At 41.9% G+C, this 20,343-nt stretch overlaps 2 protein-coding genes and 3 non-coding genes across 5 annotated transcripts; all 5 read right to left on the bottom strand.

The window, feature by feature from the left end:
* Nucleotides 1–356: 356 nt before the first annotated feature.
* mansc1 (MANSC domain containing 1) lies at nucleotides 357–12,177 on the bottom strand. Its single transcript, XM_085769930.1, has 4 exons — nucleotides 12,079–12,177; nucleotides 9,773–10,115; nucleotides 4,987–5,118; nucleotides 357–1,725 (listed from the first exon to the last, which is right to left on the bottom strand). The coding sequence occupies exons 2-4, from the start codon at nucleotides 10,023–10,025 to the stop codon at nucleotides 398–400; spliced, it is 1,713 nt and encodes a 570-aa protein (XP_085626056.1). The 5' UTR covers nucleotides 10,026–10,115; nucleotides 12,079–12,177; the 3' UTR covers nucleotides 357–397.
* trnat-ugu (transfer RNA threonine (anticodon UGU)) lies at nucleotides 6,020–6,092 on the bottom strand. Its single transcript has one exon. It is a non-coding gene; the product is annotated as a tRNA-Thr (tRNA).
* On the bottom strand, nucleotides 6,830–6,902 carry trnat-ugu (transfer RNA threonine (anticodon UGU)). Its single transcript has one exon. It is a non-coding gene; the product is annotated as a tRNA-Thr (tRNA).
* On the bottom strand, nucleotides 7,659–7,731 carry trnat-ugu (transfer RNA threonine (anticodon UGU)). The gene has a single exon. It is a non-coding gene; the product is annotated as a tRNA-Thr (tRNA).
* A 2,220-nt stretch (nucleotides 12,178–14,397) lies between the features above and the next one.
* Nucleotides 14,398–19,371, bottom strand: c4h11orf98 (chromosome 4 C11orf98 homolog). The gene is made up of 4 exons (XM_085769532.1): nucleotides 19,225–19,371; nucleotides 18,025–18,149; nucleotides 16,923–17,020; nucleotides 14,398–15,846 (listed from the first exon to the last, which is right to left on the bottom strand). Exons 1-4 carry the CDS (start codon nucleotides 19,261–19,263, stop codon nucleotides 15,692–15,694), a joined length of 417 nt encoding a protein of 138 aa, XP_085625658.1. The 5' UTR covers nucleotides 19,264–19,371; the 3' UTR covers nucleotides 14,398–15,691.
* Between the last annotated feature and the right edge of the window lie 972 nt (nucleotides 19,372–20,343).

Genomic DNA, 20,343 nt, shown 5'->3' with positions numbered 1-20,343 from the left:
CTACTGCATCTCATCAGATCAACGACGTCTTCGTTTTCGTCCGTTAAGGGAAAAAAAAAGTTCAGAATCTGCAAAAACAAAGCGTTTTCCCAGAGGAACGGGTTCTTCTGTCTGAGACGACGACGACGACGTCACAGTGACCTCGCGGTGCGGCGGTGAAGACGTGAAGACGCCGCGTGTGGTTTCCCCGTCCGACTTAGCTAACCAATCGGAACGCAGTGTTCTCCGTAGTCATGGCAACCACCTCGCTCTCGGAGAACAAAAAAAAGTGAAGTCACTGAGAGACTCTGTGGATCATCAGTCTTGATTGTTTTTCGTCCCTCCGAGCTTCCGTTTCCCGATGGCGGTGGCGGTGGCGGTAGCGGTGGCGTTGCCGTTGGCGACGGCGTTGGCGTCCTCAGACCTCGTAGTGCAGGTCGTTGAGCTCCAGTCGGGTGTAGTGGCGCCGGTCGAACGACTCCATGGCCTTGCGCCCGCCCACGGCCAGCGCCAGCGTCAGCACGGCGAGGCCCAGCACCATGAACGCCACCACGCCGCTCTTCACCGCCCCGCGCGCCGCCAACGCAGCCGCAGCCTTACCCCCCCGCCCCCCCTCCTCACCCACCGCCGCCGTCGAGTCCTGCAGAGCGCCGTCCGACTGGTCCGACTGGTCCGACTGGTCGCCGGCGCCTTTGGGGACGATGACGACCGGAGACGACCTGGTGGTGGTGGAGGGAGGGGGAGGGGCAGCAGTGGTAGGAACGGGTGTAGTGGTTGTGGTGGTAGTTGGGGCAGTTGTAGTTGTGGTAGTTGTGGTCGTTGTAGTAGTGGTGGTTGGGGCAATAGTAGTGGTGGTTGTGGTGGTAGATGGGGCAGTAGTGGTGGTGGTTGTGGTTGTGGTTGGTCGAGTGCTCGGCTGTGGTTTCCCAGTAGTTCTGTGTTCAGCCTCTTTAACTGCCGGCGCAACAGGAAGTGATGTCGTGGTGGAGCTCATGGCGGGTCGGACGTTGGCGGCGTTGGTGGAACTGGCGACATTGGCGACATTGGCGGCATTGATGGAACTGCCGACGTTGGCGACATTGGCGGCGTTGATGGAACTGCCAACGTTGGCGACATTGGTGGAATTGGTAGAACTGGCGACATTGCCGACATTGGCGGCGTTGGTGCCGTTGCCATTGTTGGCGACAATGGCGACATTGGCGTTGGTGGTGGTAGTTGTGGTGGTTGTGGTGGTGGCAATGGCGCTGACAGGATGTGGTTTTCCCTTCTTGGGGGGTCTGTTCTGCTTCTTACTGGGATGGTTTGGTTTCTTGGTGGTGACGGTTGGAGCAGCTGTTGTTGTAGTTGTAGTTGTAGTTGTTGTTGTTGTTGTAGCAGCTGTGGTGGTGGTGGGGGGTGATAGAGTTATTGCAGGCATGGTGGCGATGATGATGATGGGTGGAGGGGCTGTGGTGGGGGGTTGTGTGGTGGTTGTTGTTGTACTTTGTGTGGTTGTAGTGGTTGTAGGTGTGGTTGTGGTCGGTGCTGGTGTGGTGGTGGTGGTTGTAGGTGTAGGTGTTGTTGTACTTTGTGTGGTGGTGGTTGTTGTTGTAGGTGTAGGTGTGGTAGTGGTAGTGGTTGTGGTTGTGGTAGTGGTGGTGGGTGTAGGTGTGGTTGTAGTTGTGGTCGGTGCTGGTGTAGTGGTGGTGGTGGGTTTTTCTGTGGTCGTCACGGTGACAGGTCTCACTGTGGTTGGATGAATCAACCCTGTCCAAGACAGAAGACAAGAAAATGACGAGAACAGACTAAATATCTGACAAGAGAACAGACTAACTAACTAACCTACATAACAGACTAACTAACTGACAAGATAACAGACTAACTAACTGACAAGATAACCGACTAACTAAACGGACTGACAACAGACTCACTAACCAACTAACTGACAAGATCACAGAGTAGTTAACTAACCAACTGACAACAGACTTACTAACTGACAAGATAACAGACTAGCTAACTAACTAACTAACTAACCAACCAACTGACAACAGACGAACTAACTAACTAACTAACTAACTAACTCGATAACAGACTAAGTAACTAACAAGAAAGATAAACTAACCAACTAACTAGACAAGTTAGCAGACTAACTAACCCACACAACAGACTAACTAACTGACAAGATAGCGGACTAACTGACAAGATAACAGACTGACTAACTAACTAACTAACCAACCAACCTACATGATAACAGACTAAACAACCTACATAACAGACTAACTAACTGACAAGATAACAGACTAACTTACCAACTAACTAGCTGGCAAGATAACAGACTAACTTACCAACTAACTAGCTGACAAGATAACAGACTAACTTACCAACTAACTAGCTGACAAGATAACAGACTAACTTACCAACTAACTGGCTGACAAGATAACAGACTAACTGACAAGATAACAGACTAACTTACCAACTAACTGGCTGACAAGATAACAGACTAACTGACAAGATAACAGACTAACTTACCAACTAACTAACCAACCAACCTACATGATAACAGACTAAACAACCTACATACCAGACTAACTTACCAACTAACTGGCTGACAAGATAACAGACTAACTTACCAACTAACTGGCTGACAAGATAACAGACTAACTTACCAACTAACTAGCTGACAAGATAACAGACTAACTTACCAACTAACTAGCTGACAAGATAACAGACTAACTTACCAACTAACTGGCTGACAAGATAACAGACTAACTGACAAGATAACAGACTAACTTACCAACTAACTAACCAACCAACCTACATGATAACAGACTAAACAACCTACATACCAGACTAACTTACCAACTAACTGGCTGACAAGATAACAGACTAACTTACCAACTAACTAGCTGACAAGATAACAGACTAACTTACCAACTAACTAGCTGACAAGATAACAGACTAAGTTACCAACTAACTAGCTGACAAGATAACAGACTAACTTACCAACTAACTGGCTGACAAGATAACAGACTAACTGACAAGATAACAGACTAACTTACCAACTAACTAACCAACCAACCTACATGATAACAGACTAAACAACCTACATACCAGACTAACTTACCAACTAACTGGCTGACAAGATAACAGACTAACTTACCAACTAACTAGCTGACAAGATAACAGACTAACTTACCAACTAACTAGCTGACAAGATAACAGACTAACTTACCAACTAACTAGCTGACAAGATAACAGACTAACTTACCAACTAACTGGCTGACAAGATAACAGACTAACTGACAAGATAACAGACTAACTTACCAACTAACTAACCAACCAACCTACATGATAACAGACTAAACAACCTACATACCAGACTAATTTAGCAACTAACTGGCTGACAAGATAACAGACTAACTTACCAACTAACTGGCTGACAAGATAACAGACTAACTTACCAACTAACTGGCTGACAAGATAACAGACTAACTTACCAATTAACTGCCTGACAAGATAACAGACTAACTTACCAACTAACTGGCTGACAAGATAACAGACTAACTTACCAACTAACTGCCTGACAAGATAACAGACTAACTTACCAACTAACTAGCTGACAAGATAACAGACTAATTTACCAACTAACTGGCTGACAAGATAACAGACTAACTTACCAACTAACTAGCTGACAAGACAACAGACTAACTGACAAGATAAAAGACTAACTTACCAACTAACTAGTTGACAAGATAACAGACTAACTGACAAGATAACAGACTAACTTACCAACTAACTAGCTGACAAGATAACAGACTAACTGACAAGATAACAGACTAACTTACCAACTAACTAACTGACAAGATAACAGACTAACTTACCAACTAACTAGCTGACAAGATAACAGACTAACTGACAAGATAACAGACTAACTTACCAACTAACTAGCTGACAAGATAACAGACTAACTGACAAGATAACAGACTAACTTACCAACTAACTAGCTGACAAGATAACAGACTAACTGACAAGATAACAGACTAACTTACCAACTAACTAACTGACAAGATAACAGACTAACTTACCAACTAACTAGCTGACAAGATAACAGACTAACTTACCAACTAACTGACAAGATAACAGACTAACTAACTAATCCTACATGATAACTAATGATTGACTCTGTCCCCAGCCTTCATCAGGGGACAGTCTGTCTAACTAACTAACTAACTAACTAACTAACTAACTAACTAGGAGACTAGTTAACTCTGCCAGACCTTTGTAGATGTCGTAGGTGTTGACCCCCTCCCCAGCCTTCATCAGGGGACAGTCTGTCTAACTAACTAACTAACTAACTAACTAACTAACTAACTAACTAACTAACTAACTAACTAACTAACTAACTAACTAACTAACTAGTAGACTAGTTAACTGCCAGACCTTTTTAGATGTCGTAGGTGTTGACTCCGTCCCCAGCCTTCATCAGGGGACAGTCTGACTAACTAACTAACTAACTAACTAACTAACTAACTAACTAACCAACCAACCAACTAGGAGACTAGTTAACTAACTAGGAGACTAGTTAACTCTGCCAGACCTTTGTAGATGTCGTAGGTGTTGACCCCCTCCCCAGCCTTCATCAGGGGACAGTCTGTCTAACTAACTAACTAACTAACTAACTAACTAACTAACTAACTAGGAGACTAGTTAACTAACTAGGAGACTAGTTAACGCTTCCAGACCTTTGTAGATGTCGTAGGTGTTGACCCCCTCCCCAGCCTTCATCAGGGGACAGTCTGTCTGTCTAACTAACTAACTAACTAACTAGGAGACTAGTTAACTAACTAGGAGACTAGTTAGCTACCAGACCTTTGTAGATGTCGTAGGTGTTGACCCCCTCCCCAGCCTTCATCAGGGGACAGTCTGTCTAACTAACTAACTAACTAACTGACTAACTAGGAGACTAGTTAACTAACTAGGAGACTAATTAACTAACTAGGAGACTAGTTAACTAGTTAGCTGCCAGACCTTTGTAGATGTCGTAGGTGTTGACCCCCTCCCCAGCCTTCATCAGGGGACAGTCTTGCTCGGCGGGACAGTGGAACAGAAGACAGTTGTCCTCTCCGCTGTGGGAGAACATGGCCATGTTGCACTTGGCTCCTTCAGAGACACAAACAAGGGGATAATCAATCAATAATCCATCATCAATAGGTATCTTTCATCCTGTTTTATATGTGTGAAGGATGACAATGAGACAATGAGACAGCTCTGTGTTCATTTACTGTCTGTTAATTAACGAGCAGGTTGGTTGAAACAAGTGAAACTTCATCTGACTTTTTAAAATCGTCTGAAACTGCTCTTTCATTTTCTGAGTGACGACTGAGAATCTACATTTTACATTTAGTGAATTTCATTGTGTCAGTCAGTCAGTTTAAAGCTTCATTATTCATTCATCATTTAGAATATTGGCTTATTGAATTGTTAATATGATTAGAGCTGCATGAAGGAGTCACAGCTGCTCCAGATGTGAATCAATCTGAACTGTAAAAAAAACACAACTGTAGATATCAGAGAGTAAAATATAAGTGGTTGTGTAACAGAAGAATAAAGAGTGATGATGAATTAATTGGTCAGCTTTGGATAAACTGACCACAGATTAGGACTCTAAACTGTGACTTTCTCGCATGAAAAAACATTAAAGGGATAGTTCACCAGATTTGGACGGACCAGGAAGAGCAACACTTGGAGCTTCCGCTACAAACAAGCTTAAAATAAAGACTTATTTATTTTTTTTCGTAACAATTTCTCATGTCGGGGCTTCAATACAAGATGGACATTACAGACGAGCAGCATGGAGGTATTTGGATGTTTTTTGGTGTGTCTTTTTGTTACGAAGAAAAGTGAGCTCCGTTCTCAACCGTCATATGGACATGCAGTGCTGCACGGAGCCCCGCTGTAACTCAGAGAAACCACGTACCGACCCGTTCCGTAGCACATAGTGGAAACGGGGCTTTATTGATTGATTATTGAACTTACATACTGTATTGACAGTTTAAAGTTCAGGCCCCAGCGAGATTTGAACTCGCGACCCCTGGTTTACAAGACCAGTGCTCTAACCCCTGAGCTATGGAGCCTTGTACATGTAACAGAGGCCCCACTCCCACCCTGACCTCACCTGGTGACCTCACCTGGTGTCTCTACAGGTGAGGTCAGCGTGGGGGCGGGGCCTCCACAACAGGAACTACACACTGCAAAAACTCTAAATCTTTCCAAGAATATCTGTCTTATTTCTTGTCAAAATGTCTAATTTCTAGTCAAAACTAAACTCTTTCCACTTAAAATAAGACTCATCACCTAAAAATTAACTTGTTTTTAGATCATTTTCACTTGTTTCAAACTAATTTTTACTTGAAATAAGTAGACAAATCTGCCAGTGAAAGCAAGTTTTTTTTGTGTGCTTGTGATAAGAAAGAAAAACTTGCTCCACTATCAGATTTTTCTACTTATTTCAAGTGAAAATCTGCTTGAAAGAAGTAAAAAGTGTCTAGAAACAAGCTGCTTTTTATGTGAGGAGTCCCTATAATGAGATTTGTTTTGACTAGAAATAAGACAAACTAAAACTTTCATTTATTTAGTTTTTCAGTTTGCTTTTTGATTTCAGTTCAGTTTTAGTGAGTTCAACTAGTTTTTATTTAGTTTTTCAGGTTTTAGGAGAAAGCCTCTGAAGATGAGCTTCCACATTTGTAGGATTTTTTCCCTTTTAGTTGCATTGGATTTGTGATTTTAGGGATTTTTAAATTCTTATCTCAGTTGACTATTATTTTTTCACAGCTACTAACTTCTAGTTTCAGTGAACTATAATAACTCTGCCAGGCCCCAGCGAGATTTGAACTCGCGACCCCTGGTTTACAAGACCAGTGCTCTAACCCCTGAGCTATGGAGCCTTGTACATGTAACAGAGGCCCCACCCCCACCCTGACCTCACCTGGTGACCTCACCTGATGACATCACCTGGTGTCTCTACAGGTGAGGTCAGGGTAGGGGCGGGGCCTCCACAACAGGAACTACTCTACTGCAAAAACTCAACATCTTTCCAAGAATATTTGTCTTATTTCTTGTCAAAATGTCTCATTTCTAGTCAAAACTAATCTCTTTCCACTTAAAATAAGACTCATCACCTACAAATGAACTTGTTTTTAGATCATTTTCATTTGTTTCAAACAAATTTTCACTTGAAATAAGTAGAAAAATCTGCCAGTGAAAGCAAGTTTTTTTTGTGCTTGTGATAAGAAAGAAAAACTTTCTCCACTATCAGATTTTTTCAAGTGAAAATCTGCTTGAAAGAAGTAAAAAGTGTCTAGAAACAAGCTACTTTTTATGTGATGAGTCCCTATAATGAGATTTGTTTTGACTAGAAATGACATTTTGACTAGAAATAAGACAAACTGAAACTTTCATTTATTTAGTTTTTCAGTTTGCTTTTTGATTTCAGTTCAGTTTTAGTGAGTTCAACTAGTTTTTATTTAGTTTTTCATGTTTTAGGAGAAAGCCTCTGTAGATGAACTTCCACATTTGTAAGATTTTTCCCTTTTAGTTGCATTGGATTTGTAATTTTAGGGATTTTTTTAAATTCTCATTTCAGTTTACTACTATTTTTTTCACATCTACTTCTAGTTTCAGTGAACTATAATAACTCTGCCAGGCCCCAGCGAGATTTGAACTCGCGACCCCTGGTTTACAAGACCAGTGCTCTAACCCCTGAGCTATGGAGCCTTGTACATGTAGAGGAGGCCCCACCCCCACCCTGACCTCACCTGGTGACCTCACCTGATGAGGTCAGCATGGGGGCAGGGCCTCTACTACAGGAACTACAGCAATAAACCGCTCAGACATTCATGACATCATGGGTCAGATCTGAGTACAGACACAACATGACGACAACAATGTGTCTGAACCGAGGTTATTAACTTATAGTTGTGTATAACTTTAATTTATTTAGTTTTTCAGTTTGCTTTTTTTATTCCAGTTTAGTTTTAGTGAGTTAAACTAGTTTTTTATTATAACATTGTGTTTGCATTCCTCCGCCTGCCGTTTGTTTTACCCACTGAAAACAGACCTGGTTTACCCAGAATCCACTGCTCCACCTGCAGCAGGTGAGTTCAGACTCTGACTGTTTGTTACATCATCATGAGGTCATCACACCAGGGTACAATACAACACAAACACTGCACTCAGCTTATAACACTTAAAACTGTTGAGCCGTGTTCATTCTGTTTTTACTGTTGTTTCTGAAATATTTCTTGCTATTGATTTTGAACTTATTTGTTATTTTTTTATAAAGCAAAATGGCTTTTAACACTTAAAGGGATACACCAACAACATTTATTTTTCATGTCTTGCCTCACTCCCGAGTCCATGACCAGCAGATAGACACCATCCTTTCGACTGTGCGTGCAGTAACAAGGGAGATAGAGCCGTATCGCCGTACTTAGCTTAGCTCAAACACTGGAAGTGTATAGGTAGTGTTAGCCTGCCTCCTACCTAAAGTCGCTAATTAGCTTAGCTCAAACACTGGAAGTGTATAGGTAGTGTTAGCCTGCCTCCACCTAAAGTCGCTAATTAGCTTAGCTCAAACGCTGGAAGTGTGTAGGTAGTGTTAGCCTGCCTCCACCTAAAGTCGCTAATTAGCTTAGCTCAAACACTGGAAGTGTATGGGTAGTGTTAGCCTGCCTCCACCTAAAGTCGCTAATTAGCTTAGCTCAAACACTGGAAGTGTATAGGTAGTGTTAGCCTGCCTCCACCTAAAGTCGCTAATTAGCTTAGCTCAAACACTGGAAGTGTATGGGTAGTGTTAGCCTGCCTCCACCTAAAGTAATCAGAGAATCTCTTCAACTCTAAACGGAAACCGGTGGGCCGATCTTCGTCTCAGAGCTGACAAAACTCTCCGGTAAGGCATCTTGAGCGGTCAAATGCCGCTAACGGGACGAGATCGGTCAAAACGGAGGGTTCAAGCAAAGACGCTTTATTTTGGTTCAAGCTAGCTACATCGAGGGTAGGTTAGCTTCCTATTTCAAAGTAAAAGCACAAATTCTATCGTCATGGTTTCCTGTATGTAAAGGGCAACGGGTGTTTTATTTTGTGAAAGTAACCGGAAGTGCATTGGTCACAACGGCTAGCTTGAGTAGCGCCGAATTCGTCCGAACTAAATTGTGAACAGCTGGTATTTAGACAAATTAACGACACACTGCTGATCTAAACGGCTACTTTCTCACCTAAACATGTTTGAAATGTTGATAAAGTGATATATTTACAGAGTTTAGAGCTAAAATGAAATCAGCTTCTGACTGCTGATTTCAGCTCGGGTAGGAGGCAGGCTAACACTACCCATACACTTCCAGTGTTTGAGCTAAGCTAATTAGCGACTTTAGGTGGAGGCAGGCTAACACTACCCATACACTTCCAGTGTTTGAGCTAAGCTAATTACGGCGATACGGCTCTATCTCCCTTGTTACTGCACGCACAGTGGAAAGGATGGTGTCTATCTGCTGGTCATGGACTCGGGAGTGAGGCAAGACATGAAAAAAAAATGTTGGTGTATCCCTTTAAAACTGTTGTGCCATGTTTATTCTCTGTTTTTTTCTGTCGGTTGTTATTTGGTTGTAAAGCGCTTTGGGCTACACAAATACATCTTGATTGATTGAATGGTTGAACGGTTTGGTTTTAGAGCAGAGGGTGAAGAAGAGTCGATCCACTTTGATCCACTCATCTCCTCTCAGACTCCTCAGCCAATCAGATTCCAGCAGTCGTCCCTCACCTGGTTTGACCTCCCCGGAGCAGCAGGCCAGGACGCAGTCTCTCTCGGACCGGACCGGCCGAGCCTCCATCAGCGTCCCCGGCCGGGTCAGGGCCACGCGGACGTTCACCTTGGCGCTCTGGTGCTGTCTGGAGAAACAGGTCTCCGGGTCCGCGGCGGCGGACACGGGAAGGTGTGACGTCATCATCAGCATCATCACCACGACGACGGAGACGGAGACGAGCAGCCGCGGCCGAGGAGGAAACATCATCATGGCTGCTGCCGCGGCGACGGGTCAAGACTCTGATGAGAAACTCTCAGCGTGGACGAGGACGAGAGGAGGACGGAGATCCACAGGAACCAGCTGCAGCAGAGACAGAGACAGAGACAGGAGGTGAGGAGATGTGGAGGACAGATGTGAACTTTTCCAGAAGCAGTCTGGAAAAGTTAATATTTTTGTTCAGTGACAAATTCTGACTGAATATGTTGAAATAAAAGATGATGAAGATGATGATTTACGCTCTCTAAAGAATCCTGTAATGTCTGCTATTTACTCTTTTATGCTTGTAAAAAATCTTGTCTATTAATTCTTTTTATGCTTGTATATCCTTGTTATTAAAGCAGAAGTAAGCGATCCGGTGGTTTTGGCTAATGCTGCGTTCCAGGCCGGCTTTTGAAACCGTAAATTACAGCTTCAAGTCACAACTTACGACTTTGTAGCGTTCCAGGCAACCCACTCGTGTTTCTCCGACCTGTTTTACCTGTGAAAGTCACTATAACGGCCACTCGTAACTTCTGACCCGTGAACTCGTACCAGATCGAACTGGTACGACTTCACAGGTCGGAAAAACACGAGTTACGAGTTGCCTTGAACGCACCATAACGTCTTGTCAGCAGATGGAGTTAGCAGCCCCCGCCCTCGTCATGGATCTATTGGTCCTCGTCCCTACGTCACCACATTCAGGCGCATCCCTTGGCTGCACACACAGAGAGGACTGCCCCTTTATGCCGTTCTCTCTCCTCATTGGATAAAGGTTGTAGGATACAAGGAAAGTTTTCTCCTGGGCTCAGAGCAGAGCAGAGTGACTGACAGACCCGTGTTTCAGACCAAACACTCTATAGAAGTGATTGCTGTCGGAAGACAGAACTATTTAAGACTTATATTAACACAAATATATCACTTACTTCTGCTTTAACTTCTTTGTCTTGTTTTTGCTGAATGTTTGTATAGTTGTGCATATTTGCTATTGTCTTTTAACCTATCTTTTCCCCTCTCCCCCCTCCCCTCAAGAAGCTTATGCCTCTTGTCAGGCCATCATTGTAAATAAGAACTTGTTCTTAATTGATTCTGCCTGGTTAAATAAAGGTTAAATAAAAAAATGAAAAAAATAAACCTCAAATTATCCTTTAGTCTCTCTAACACATGTCAGCTTCATATCTGTAATGATTTATTATGTCTAAGGTCTAGTTGCTTGGACGGAGATCCACAGGAACGAGCTGCAGCAGAGACGGGGACAGATGTGGACAGATGTGGACAGACTGTCACCAACCAGACTCAGCATCAAAGAGTAAAAAAGAAGTTTTTAAATAGTTAGAGAAGATGAGACATGTGACGGCTCCTCTGGTTCCTCCTCTGATCATCTGAGCCGACGACAATAGAACAGAAGCAGCAGAAATAGAAACTGATCAGTGGAGTAGAAAAAGGAAATCTAAAAATGGAGACGTCGTCCTGAAGGAGCAGCGACAGCGTCTGTTTTTAGACTCTCTGAAGGTGAACGAGGAGACAACGTCTGTTTTTAGCTCCGTGTCGAACCTGAAGGTCTGAAGGTCTGAAGCTGCTCCACTCACATCCCATAATGTAGTAGTAGTAGTAGTAGTAAACCTTTATTTAACCAGGCAAGAATTGCTAAGAATACATTCTTATTAGGCAATGGCCTTCTGTTGTTTGTGTTTCATAGTCTTTCTATGTTGTACTGTACATTTTACTGTTCATTTTTTATTTTATTTGCTGTATTTCTCATTGTTTATCTTATCATGTAATTCTTCGATGATGGGAGTGGAACTTTGTACGAGCCTCCTAGGCTTCGTTCCCTCCTTGCACTGTTTTAAAACTGTGCTAAATAAATAAATCAAATCAAATCAAACAACACAAGAGAAAAAAAGAGACAGTAGACCTAACATAACGCAATGACATACCACAAAGTGACAGTTAATTTGACTGACTGATAATAATATGATGATAAATAATATGATATATAACAATAATGACAGTGTAATGAATAAATATAGTAATAAAGTTGTGGTGTCGGGAGCAGAGACTCACTCACCGGGCCGACAGTGTGAACCGTCCTCCATCAGATCCTCAGCAGCTCTTTGGGTCCAGAGTCTACGGAATAGGACTTTAACCAGCTCCTGTAAGAGGGAGGGGGACAGGTGTGACAGGTGTTAGACCACCTTATCTGACCCACTATCAGGGAGAACCAGGTGCATGTGGAGTTCAGTCTGAACAACGGCCCCAATAAACTCAGATTAGAATAATTATCGTTACATAACACACAGAGGTCAGAGTTCAACAGCTTCTGACACAAACACACAGAATTAAACACTAATTTAATTCAAACACAGTTGAATTTATATAAAGTTCAGTCTCTTGTTTTTCTGCAGGTCTCGACCGCCTCTCCCAGACCGGCTGAGAGTCACGGAGGAAGACTGAGAGAGGTGGTGAAAGCTCAGGAAAAAGATGGAGAGTCTGGAAAAGTTGATATTTCTGTTTCAGTGACAAACTCTGACTGAATGTTGAAATAAAAGATGTAAATAAACCTCAAATTATCCTTTAGTCTCTCTAACACATGTCAGCTTCATATCTGTAATGATTTATGTCTAAGGTCTAGTTGCTTGTATTAGTATAAAAGCTTCGGCTTCGCCTCCTGACCTTCAGAAACCCGAGCGAACGTGTAGGCGAACTGAAGATACCGTGGACGTAGCTACGGAGGCGAACAGATTCGCTTAAGGCTGCGCGAACCCGAGGAGAAGACGCATCCAAAAACTGGGCGAAGGAGTTCGCGCTGAGTCGTTTAGTAACGAAGGAGAACAGAGAGAATAGAACAGAACCGGACAGAACCGGGGAGAACGGGTTCGGTTCGGTTCGGGAGACGAACAGCGTCGCAGCTCCGCCGTTAGCATGTTAGCTGTTCGCGGCTAATAAGAAGAACTTGGGAGCACTTCTGTGGGCGAAGGCGAAGCTCGAACCCGCCGGGCTGAATGCTGAATGCTGAATGCTGAATGCTGAAGGCTGAAGGCTGAAGGCTGAAGGCTGAAGGCCGTGAAGCTCCGTCCGTGTCGAGCAGCTCCAGCCCGGTCGGTCAACACGCAGCGAACCGCCGCCTTTGTGTAACGGTTCGCTTTGTCGGTTCGCCGGTGAAACCACCTGCCGTCCGAACACGTCGCTGCTGCTGCTGCTGCTGCTGGTTTGTTTTAATGGAGCTGATGTTAATGTTACCGGGTCATTACTGACACAGAGCCGAACCGAGCCGAGCCGAGCCGAGCTAATGTGGGTCAGATAATGTAATGTTACCTTTCTATCTCTCTGTTTCTCTCTTCAGCGGGGGAAGCAGCTTAACTCTGCCGGGCTTCCATCACCATCCGTCGGCCAGGCAGCAGCGGAGGAGTCGGTGTCTGAGCCCGGAGCTCCAGTCAGTCAAACCACCAGTCCCAGTCAGAGCAGCTTCATCCCCAGAGGTCATCATCCATCAAATCACGATATATCACAGCAATAATAATAATAAAAAAAAAAATGCATAAATAAATAAAATAAAATAAAAACAGCAGCAATAACAACCACCGGCGCTGAGGTGCAGAAGCAGAAATCCTCCCCGGATGAAGCGGTGTTTGTCCGGGCTGGATCTTCCTCCTCCTCCTCCTCCTCCTCCGTCTCCCACGGTCACATCAGCGGGAAGTCGAAGCCGAAATCCCGGGTTAGGTTTTTAGTTTTTACCGGTGCTGCTGGTGCTGCTGGTGGTGAGGATGAGGATGATGATGGTGGTGATGGTGGTGGTGAACTACATTACATGATGGTGGCTGGTTGGTGCGGAAGATGCGCTTCTCTCCAGAGTCTGACCCATTTTAGTCTTTGTCCTCTGGTGGAGGAGGAGGAGGAGAGGAGGAGGAGGAGGAGGAGGAGGAGGGGGGGAGATGGAGCATGCATCCCCAAAACCAGACTCCACAACACCCCCGTCTCTAATTATCTCTCCACTAATGAGCTAAATCCACATGCACACACAGACAAAAAGCTCAGGTAGAAATTAAAATCCTGCAGTTTCCTCTGAAAACGCTTTAAATAAATAAATAAAAATACAAAATAAAAAAAAACCCGTGCTGATGATGAATTCACATGCAGCTTCATCAATAATTGAAGATCCTGAACATGAACAACACGTTTGAGAGGAAATCTTTCCTGCTCCACTTCTATTCAGTCTGCAGGAAAAAAAACACCACACAGCTTTATTATTATTATTTTTTTTTATTAAACCAGAGATAAATACTTCACTTTATTATTAACCTCTGTCTGACACCAACACATGTAGACTAGACACTCATCATTATGAAGAGAAGAAATCAATCAAAATGATCAAAAATCAGGTCAAAGGTTGTTTTTTAAACCATGTTTTATATGAAGGAAGAAAAAAAAAACAGACAAAAATACAGAGAAATAAAAAAAAAAGTAACGACAACCACAGAGACTGAGATGAACGTCAACACTGATGTTCACTCAATCAGATTTATTACAGCTTTTATATTTCAGTGTGAAACTGAAGCTCAGAAATGTTCATTAACACTGAGTGAAGCTGCTCCAGTTTAAAGGGATAGTTCAACATTTTGTCAAACTGGCCCATTGCCATAATCCCAATAGTCATAGCAGTAGGTTCGTTACCTTTAATTGTCGGTGCAAGCTGTTTTTACAACTCCGTCTCGTAACGTTGTTGGATTGTGTATTTGATGAGTTTGATGAGAGAAACCAAGAAATCCCATAATGAGCCTCCGTAGCGTAGCTCTGAGCAGCTCACGGCTCTGCTCCGCCATTCTAAAAACAGCTTGCACCAACAATTAAAGGTAACGAACCCACTGCTATGACTATAGGGATTATGGCAATGGGGCCAATTTGCCAAAATAATGTTGAACTATCCCTTTAAATCTGCTGTTTTAAGGCTGTTCACCTCCAGACAAACACGACTGGTTCAGTTTTAGGAACAATAAACGACTTTTCATGTTGATGTTGGAGAAAACGCGTCAAAATAATTTGGATTTTTAGATAAAGAGACAGAAATTGATTTGATTTAATAAAATAATCTGAATGTGTTTGTTTTGGCAGCACGGGGCTTCCGTACCTGCCTCTTATAGGACGTCCCCTCGACCGAGTCCAACAGCTGCAGACAGATGTTTCGGTAACACTTTACTTGAATGGGTATTCATAAGATTGACATAACACTGTCATAAACATCAATGAATACTTCTGACAGCTGTGGTTAAGTGTCATTCGGTAAGTTATGTCACTTTTGATGCAAAGTTGACAATGTTTGAGATGTTTTTGTTCTGACAACTTGACATAAAGACAATTTAAACATCATGTCATAGCAGACCTAATGGACAAACTTTAAAAAATATAAGGACAAGGACATCTCAAACAATGTCAACTTTGCATTAAAAGTGACATAACTTACTGAATGACACTTAACCACAGCTGTCAGAAGTATTCATTGATGTTTATGACAGCTGTTATGTCAAGTAAAGTGTTACCGATGTTTCTCACCTGGACACAAACTGTTAGAATCACAGCTCTGCCTTCAGAAACCAGTCAGTCAATCAATCAATCAATCAATCAATCAAATCGATCAGCTGCGTCCAAACTGTCCATCGGGTCAAAGACGTGTCTCTGTCCTCTCTTTACTCCATATCTGCCATCTCCACGTCTCCCTGAGCTCCTCGTCCTCCTGCTGCTGCCGCTGCCTTCTTCTTCTTCTTGCTCTTCTTGGACGGCGCTGACGTTGACGTTGTCGACTCCTGCTTCTTCTTCGGTGGTGGTGCAGCTGCAGCTTCAACTGAGGAGGAAAAAAAAACATAAACAGATTTAAAGATCATCAATTAATGACACATCCTGTCTCATATCGATTCATTTAATTCCCCTCAGACTCAGTGTGTTATGGAGCAGCGATCACACACACCAACAGATGGAGACGTTTAAACACCTTGTGCTCTTTCAGGGTTTATACAGGAATCTTTAAGTTAATTTTAAAACCTTCTTAAGACTTTTTCAAGACCTTATCAATATTTTCTAATACCTCACCGCCGCTTCAAGCTGTAACCATTTACATCAGTGACACTTTTAACCTAACAGTTTTAGTTTGTGATAAAGACTATAGACCACTATGATACAACAGAATTCAAAATAGGCTGGGATAAGGCAAAGTTTATCAAAATTGTTTTTTTAAAATGAATAAATTCTCACACTTTTACAATGTTTTTTAGGACTCAAACTCTTGGACTGCTAATTCAGAAAACATACCGTCAAAATTGAAGACTTAATAAAGTTGTGAAAAGACTTTTTAATACTTTTTAAGGGTCTTCATTTTCCCCAAATTGATTTATCACCTTTTAATACTTTTCAAGACTCCGCGGATACCCTGTCTTTATATTTCAATATTATATATTAGAGATGCAACAATCAATCAATTAATCAACTATTTTGATAATCCAATAATGAGTTTGAGTAGTTTTTTAAAAGAAAAAAAGTCCAGATTCTCTGATTGCAGCTTCTTCAATGTGAATATTTCTGGTTTCTTTGTTCCTTTATGACAATAAACTGAGTCTCTCTTTGGTTTGTGGACAAAACAAGACATTTGAGGACGATGTCGTCTGGTGGTTTGAGAAACACTGATTGATGTTTTTAGACATTTTTAAACATTTTATTGACCAAACTACTGATCGATTAATCATTTAAATAATCAACAGATTAATTGATAATGAAAATAATCGTTAGTTGCAGCCCTGTATCTTATATTTCACTTATTTTCAGCTCTATATTGTTACTGTGGTTTTGTGACTCGTCTTGCGTTGCTGTAATCTGGACGGACCTGGTTCCATCCCATAATATAATCCTGTTGTTAATGCTGTTTACCGTCCATCCCGCTCTTCTCCTGCTGCATGTGGTGCAGCTGCTTCAGCAGCTTCCGTCTCTTCTTCCCAGACAGAGTGATGTTCGCTCTGGCGCTCGACCTGAGGACAAAACAAAGTCCAACATCTTTAATCAATAGTAGGGTTGTTCAGTATACCGGTACTAGAGTGGTACCGGGGTACTGACGCATTTAACGGTACCATACTGCGTTTAGATGGGGACCGGTACTTTCATTTTGCGCCGCTGGCAGTGGTGACGTCGCCACGTGAAGTCGCCGCATTGTAATTTGAGCCGAGACGAGCGAGTCACAAACAAGCAAGGTGTTTTTTTTTATTACCGTTACAGCGCCACCTGTCCATGTGCCTGTGTTTATGTGTGTGTGTGTGTGTGTGCGCCGCGCGCGAGAGAGACGGGCCGCCACAGACTCATTAATTAATGCAAACACTGCTGGTTGATAAGTTTCGTTTCTACCGGGCACCACCACTGGCTGCATGCTCTGTCTGTCTGTGTCTCTCTCTCTCTCTCTCTCTCTCTCTCTCTCTGTGAGTGAGTGAACACAGCGAAGCAGCGCTACGCAGAGATAAATAAACAAAACGATATTGCTTTAATGGGGGCAAAAAAAAGCAGAATCAATTTGGTCTACGTATGGGAAACAATAGGTGTGTGTTTGAGTAACATGAACGTTTGTGTTTCATTCTATAAACTACTGATAAGAAAGGCTACTGGTCAAAATAACAAAAAAGATGCAGTGTTTTCAGACCTCAAATAATGCAAAGAAAACAAGTTGATATTCATTTTTAAACAGACCACTAATGTTTTAATTTAGGAAGAGTTTAGATTAATATAGATGGAAATTGAATCCTGCAGCAGCAGTGACTGTTTACTGATTTACTGATTATTTACTGATGCATATGTTATAGTTCTAAGATTTTCTATTTAAATAAAGCCAATAATGACATTTTTTGTGTTCTCTTTTTATTTGGAAAAGTATCGAAAAGTATCGAAAAACATGTTGGTACCGGTATCGTGACAACACTAATCAATAGTCGATCAAGTTTAATGATCAGTGGTTCTGTCTCAGTGTGTGTGTGTGTTGTTGACTGACTTCCTCTTCTTCAGGTGGTGCACGGTGATGAGACCCTCGTCCACCACGGCTCCAACGATCTGATGCCTCTTCCTCTTCTCGCGGCTCAGGACTCGCCGCCGCTTGAAAAGGTTCCTCCCCAACTCCTGCAACAAGACCACAACAAGACCACAACAACACCCACCATGTCAGTTCACAGGTGAACTCAGTGATGTTTAATTTAATTTTAATATTATAGTTATATTATAATATATTATTATAGTTATATTCTCCCTGGAACAAGTTACAAGTCATTGATTTAACCAGCACTAGTACGACTCAGACTCTGATTTATTGTCATTTCAACTACATGCCATACAGGTAGTGAAACGAAATTCTGCTTTGTGCAGATTCATGTGCATTTAACATGATTTTAAAAATGACTCAAAATAAATTACAACGACAAGAATATCAAAACCAACCACAAAAAATAAAACAACAACAAGGATAGCACTGCAAAATGACGGTGCATTCAAACAATAGTAAATTACCCTGAAGCTGTTTAATTACGGTAAAATTATATTATTTTAAATGCCATATTGATACATTTAATGCACGGAAAGCGTTGACTTTTTTAGTATAAAGTATAATAAAGTTATCTTTCATGGTTTCTCTTATGAAACCAGTTTAAAACGTGTAGTTCTCGCTCTGACCTGTTGGTGTCGCTGTGTTCACATCAACTATAAACATGTGTCAACTACTTTCTCTACCTGTAAACGACTTAACAACTGATGAAAACTTCATGGTCATCATCGTTTTTAATTTACGGTAAGCTTTATAAATGTGACAACACATCTGTGCAGTAACTTTAGTGACTGAATTAGTATGTCCTATACTTTTACTATAAGTATTTCCACTGTTCAGTACTTTTATACTTCAGTAGGCTAAGTTACTGATGTGATACTACAGGATTTGAACTGAGCTGCTCCGTCTCTAGATATAGAAAAACAAAACCTTAATCTATGTTAAAAAACTTTACATTAATCCAGATGACATCACACATATACAGTGTTTACATTAGCCGTGTTAGCTGCTGATGCTAACTGTCTCTCCACGTGTTGTTCAGCTGCGGTGAATCAACACAATAAATAAATAAAACGCGCGGGTAAAACGTCCTGTTTTCCCGCTCCTCTCCTCTCCTTTGTCTCAGTGTTGTTAGCATAAAGAAGGTTTTTTACTCACAGTTTTGGGTCTGTTGATCTTCCCCCCGGGAGGCGACATGTTGCTGCTGTTCACCAACCACCAACACGCTGCTGCTGCTGCTTCTTCCTCTGCGGAGGAAACAGCGACACGATGCAGGAAGGACGGAACTCTACCGCCGCCATCTTGTTTTGGTGGTGGTGTTGTGATGGCGGAAACAACGGTACTGCCTCCTGCTGGAAGGATGGATGGATGTATTTATGTACCGGATGGATGGATGGATGGATGGATGGATGGATGGATGGATGGATGGATAGATAGATAGATAGATAGATAGATAGATAGATAGATAGATAGATAGATAGATGGATGGATGGATGGATGGATGGATAGATAGATAGATAGATAGATAGATAGATAGATAGATAGATAGATAGATAGATAGATAGATAGATAGATAGAAAGAAAAAAAACTATAGATAGACAGACAGATAGATAGAAAGAAAGAAATGATAGATAGATAGATAGATAGATAGATAGATAGATAGATAGATAGATAGATAGATAGATAGATAGATAGATAGATAGAAAGAAAAAAAACTATAGATAGACAGACAGATAGATAGAAAGAAAGAAATGATAGATAGATAGATAGATAGATAGATAGATAGATAGATAGATAGATAGATAGATAGATAGATAGACAGACAGATAGATAGAAAGAAAGAAATGATAGATACTGACAGATAGATAGAAAGAAAGAAATGATAGATAGACAGATAGATAGATAGATAGATAGATAGATAGATAGATAGATAGATAGATAGATAGATAGATAGATAGATAGATAGATAGATAGATAGATAGATAGATAGATAGACCATTTCGAGGCTTCTTCTATCAGAACTGAAGAAGCCTCTTGGATGAGGGGCGAAACGTCTTCAAACAAGATAAGAAGTCTAGTTGCCTTTTACTACAACTCCACAACAAGAAGATGACCTGGATGACTGAGAACCTTCACGGTTAGCCTACTGTGCGTTCACACCAAAAGCTTCAAAAATGCTCGAGGGTGGGCTTCAGACAAGACAGCTTCCAAAACTGCAAATATTTTCAGCCGCTTTGGTCGCTCGTCACGTGACTGACGTCAAAGTTCGATCGCGC

The sequence above is a fragment of the Trachurus japonicus genome, chromosome 23 (genome assembly GCF_045865225.1).
Source record: "Trachurus japonicus isolate A0001 chromosome 23, Traja_1.0".
In the NCBI taxonomy this organism is placed as follows: domain Eukaryota; kingdom Metazoa; phylum Chordata; class Actinopteri; order Carangiformes; family Carangidae; genus Trachurus; species Trachurus japonicus.
The sequence above is the reverse complement of the archived record's forward strand: the minus strand, read 5'-3'. Positions and strand labels throughout refer to the sequence as shown.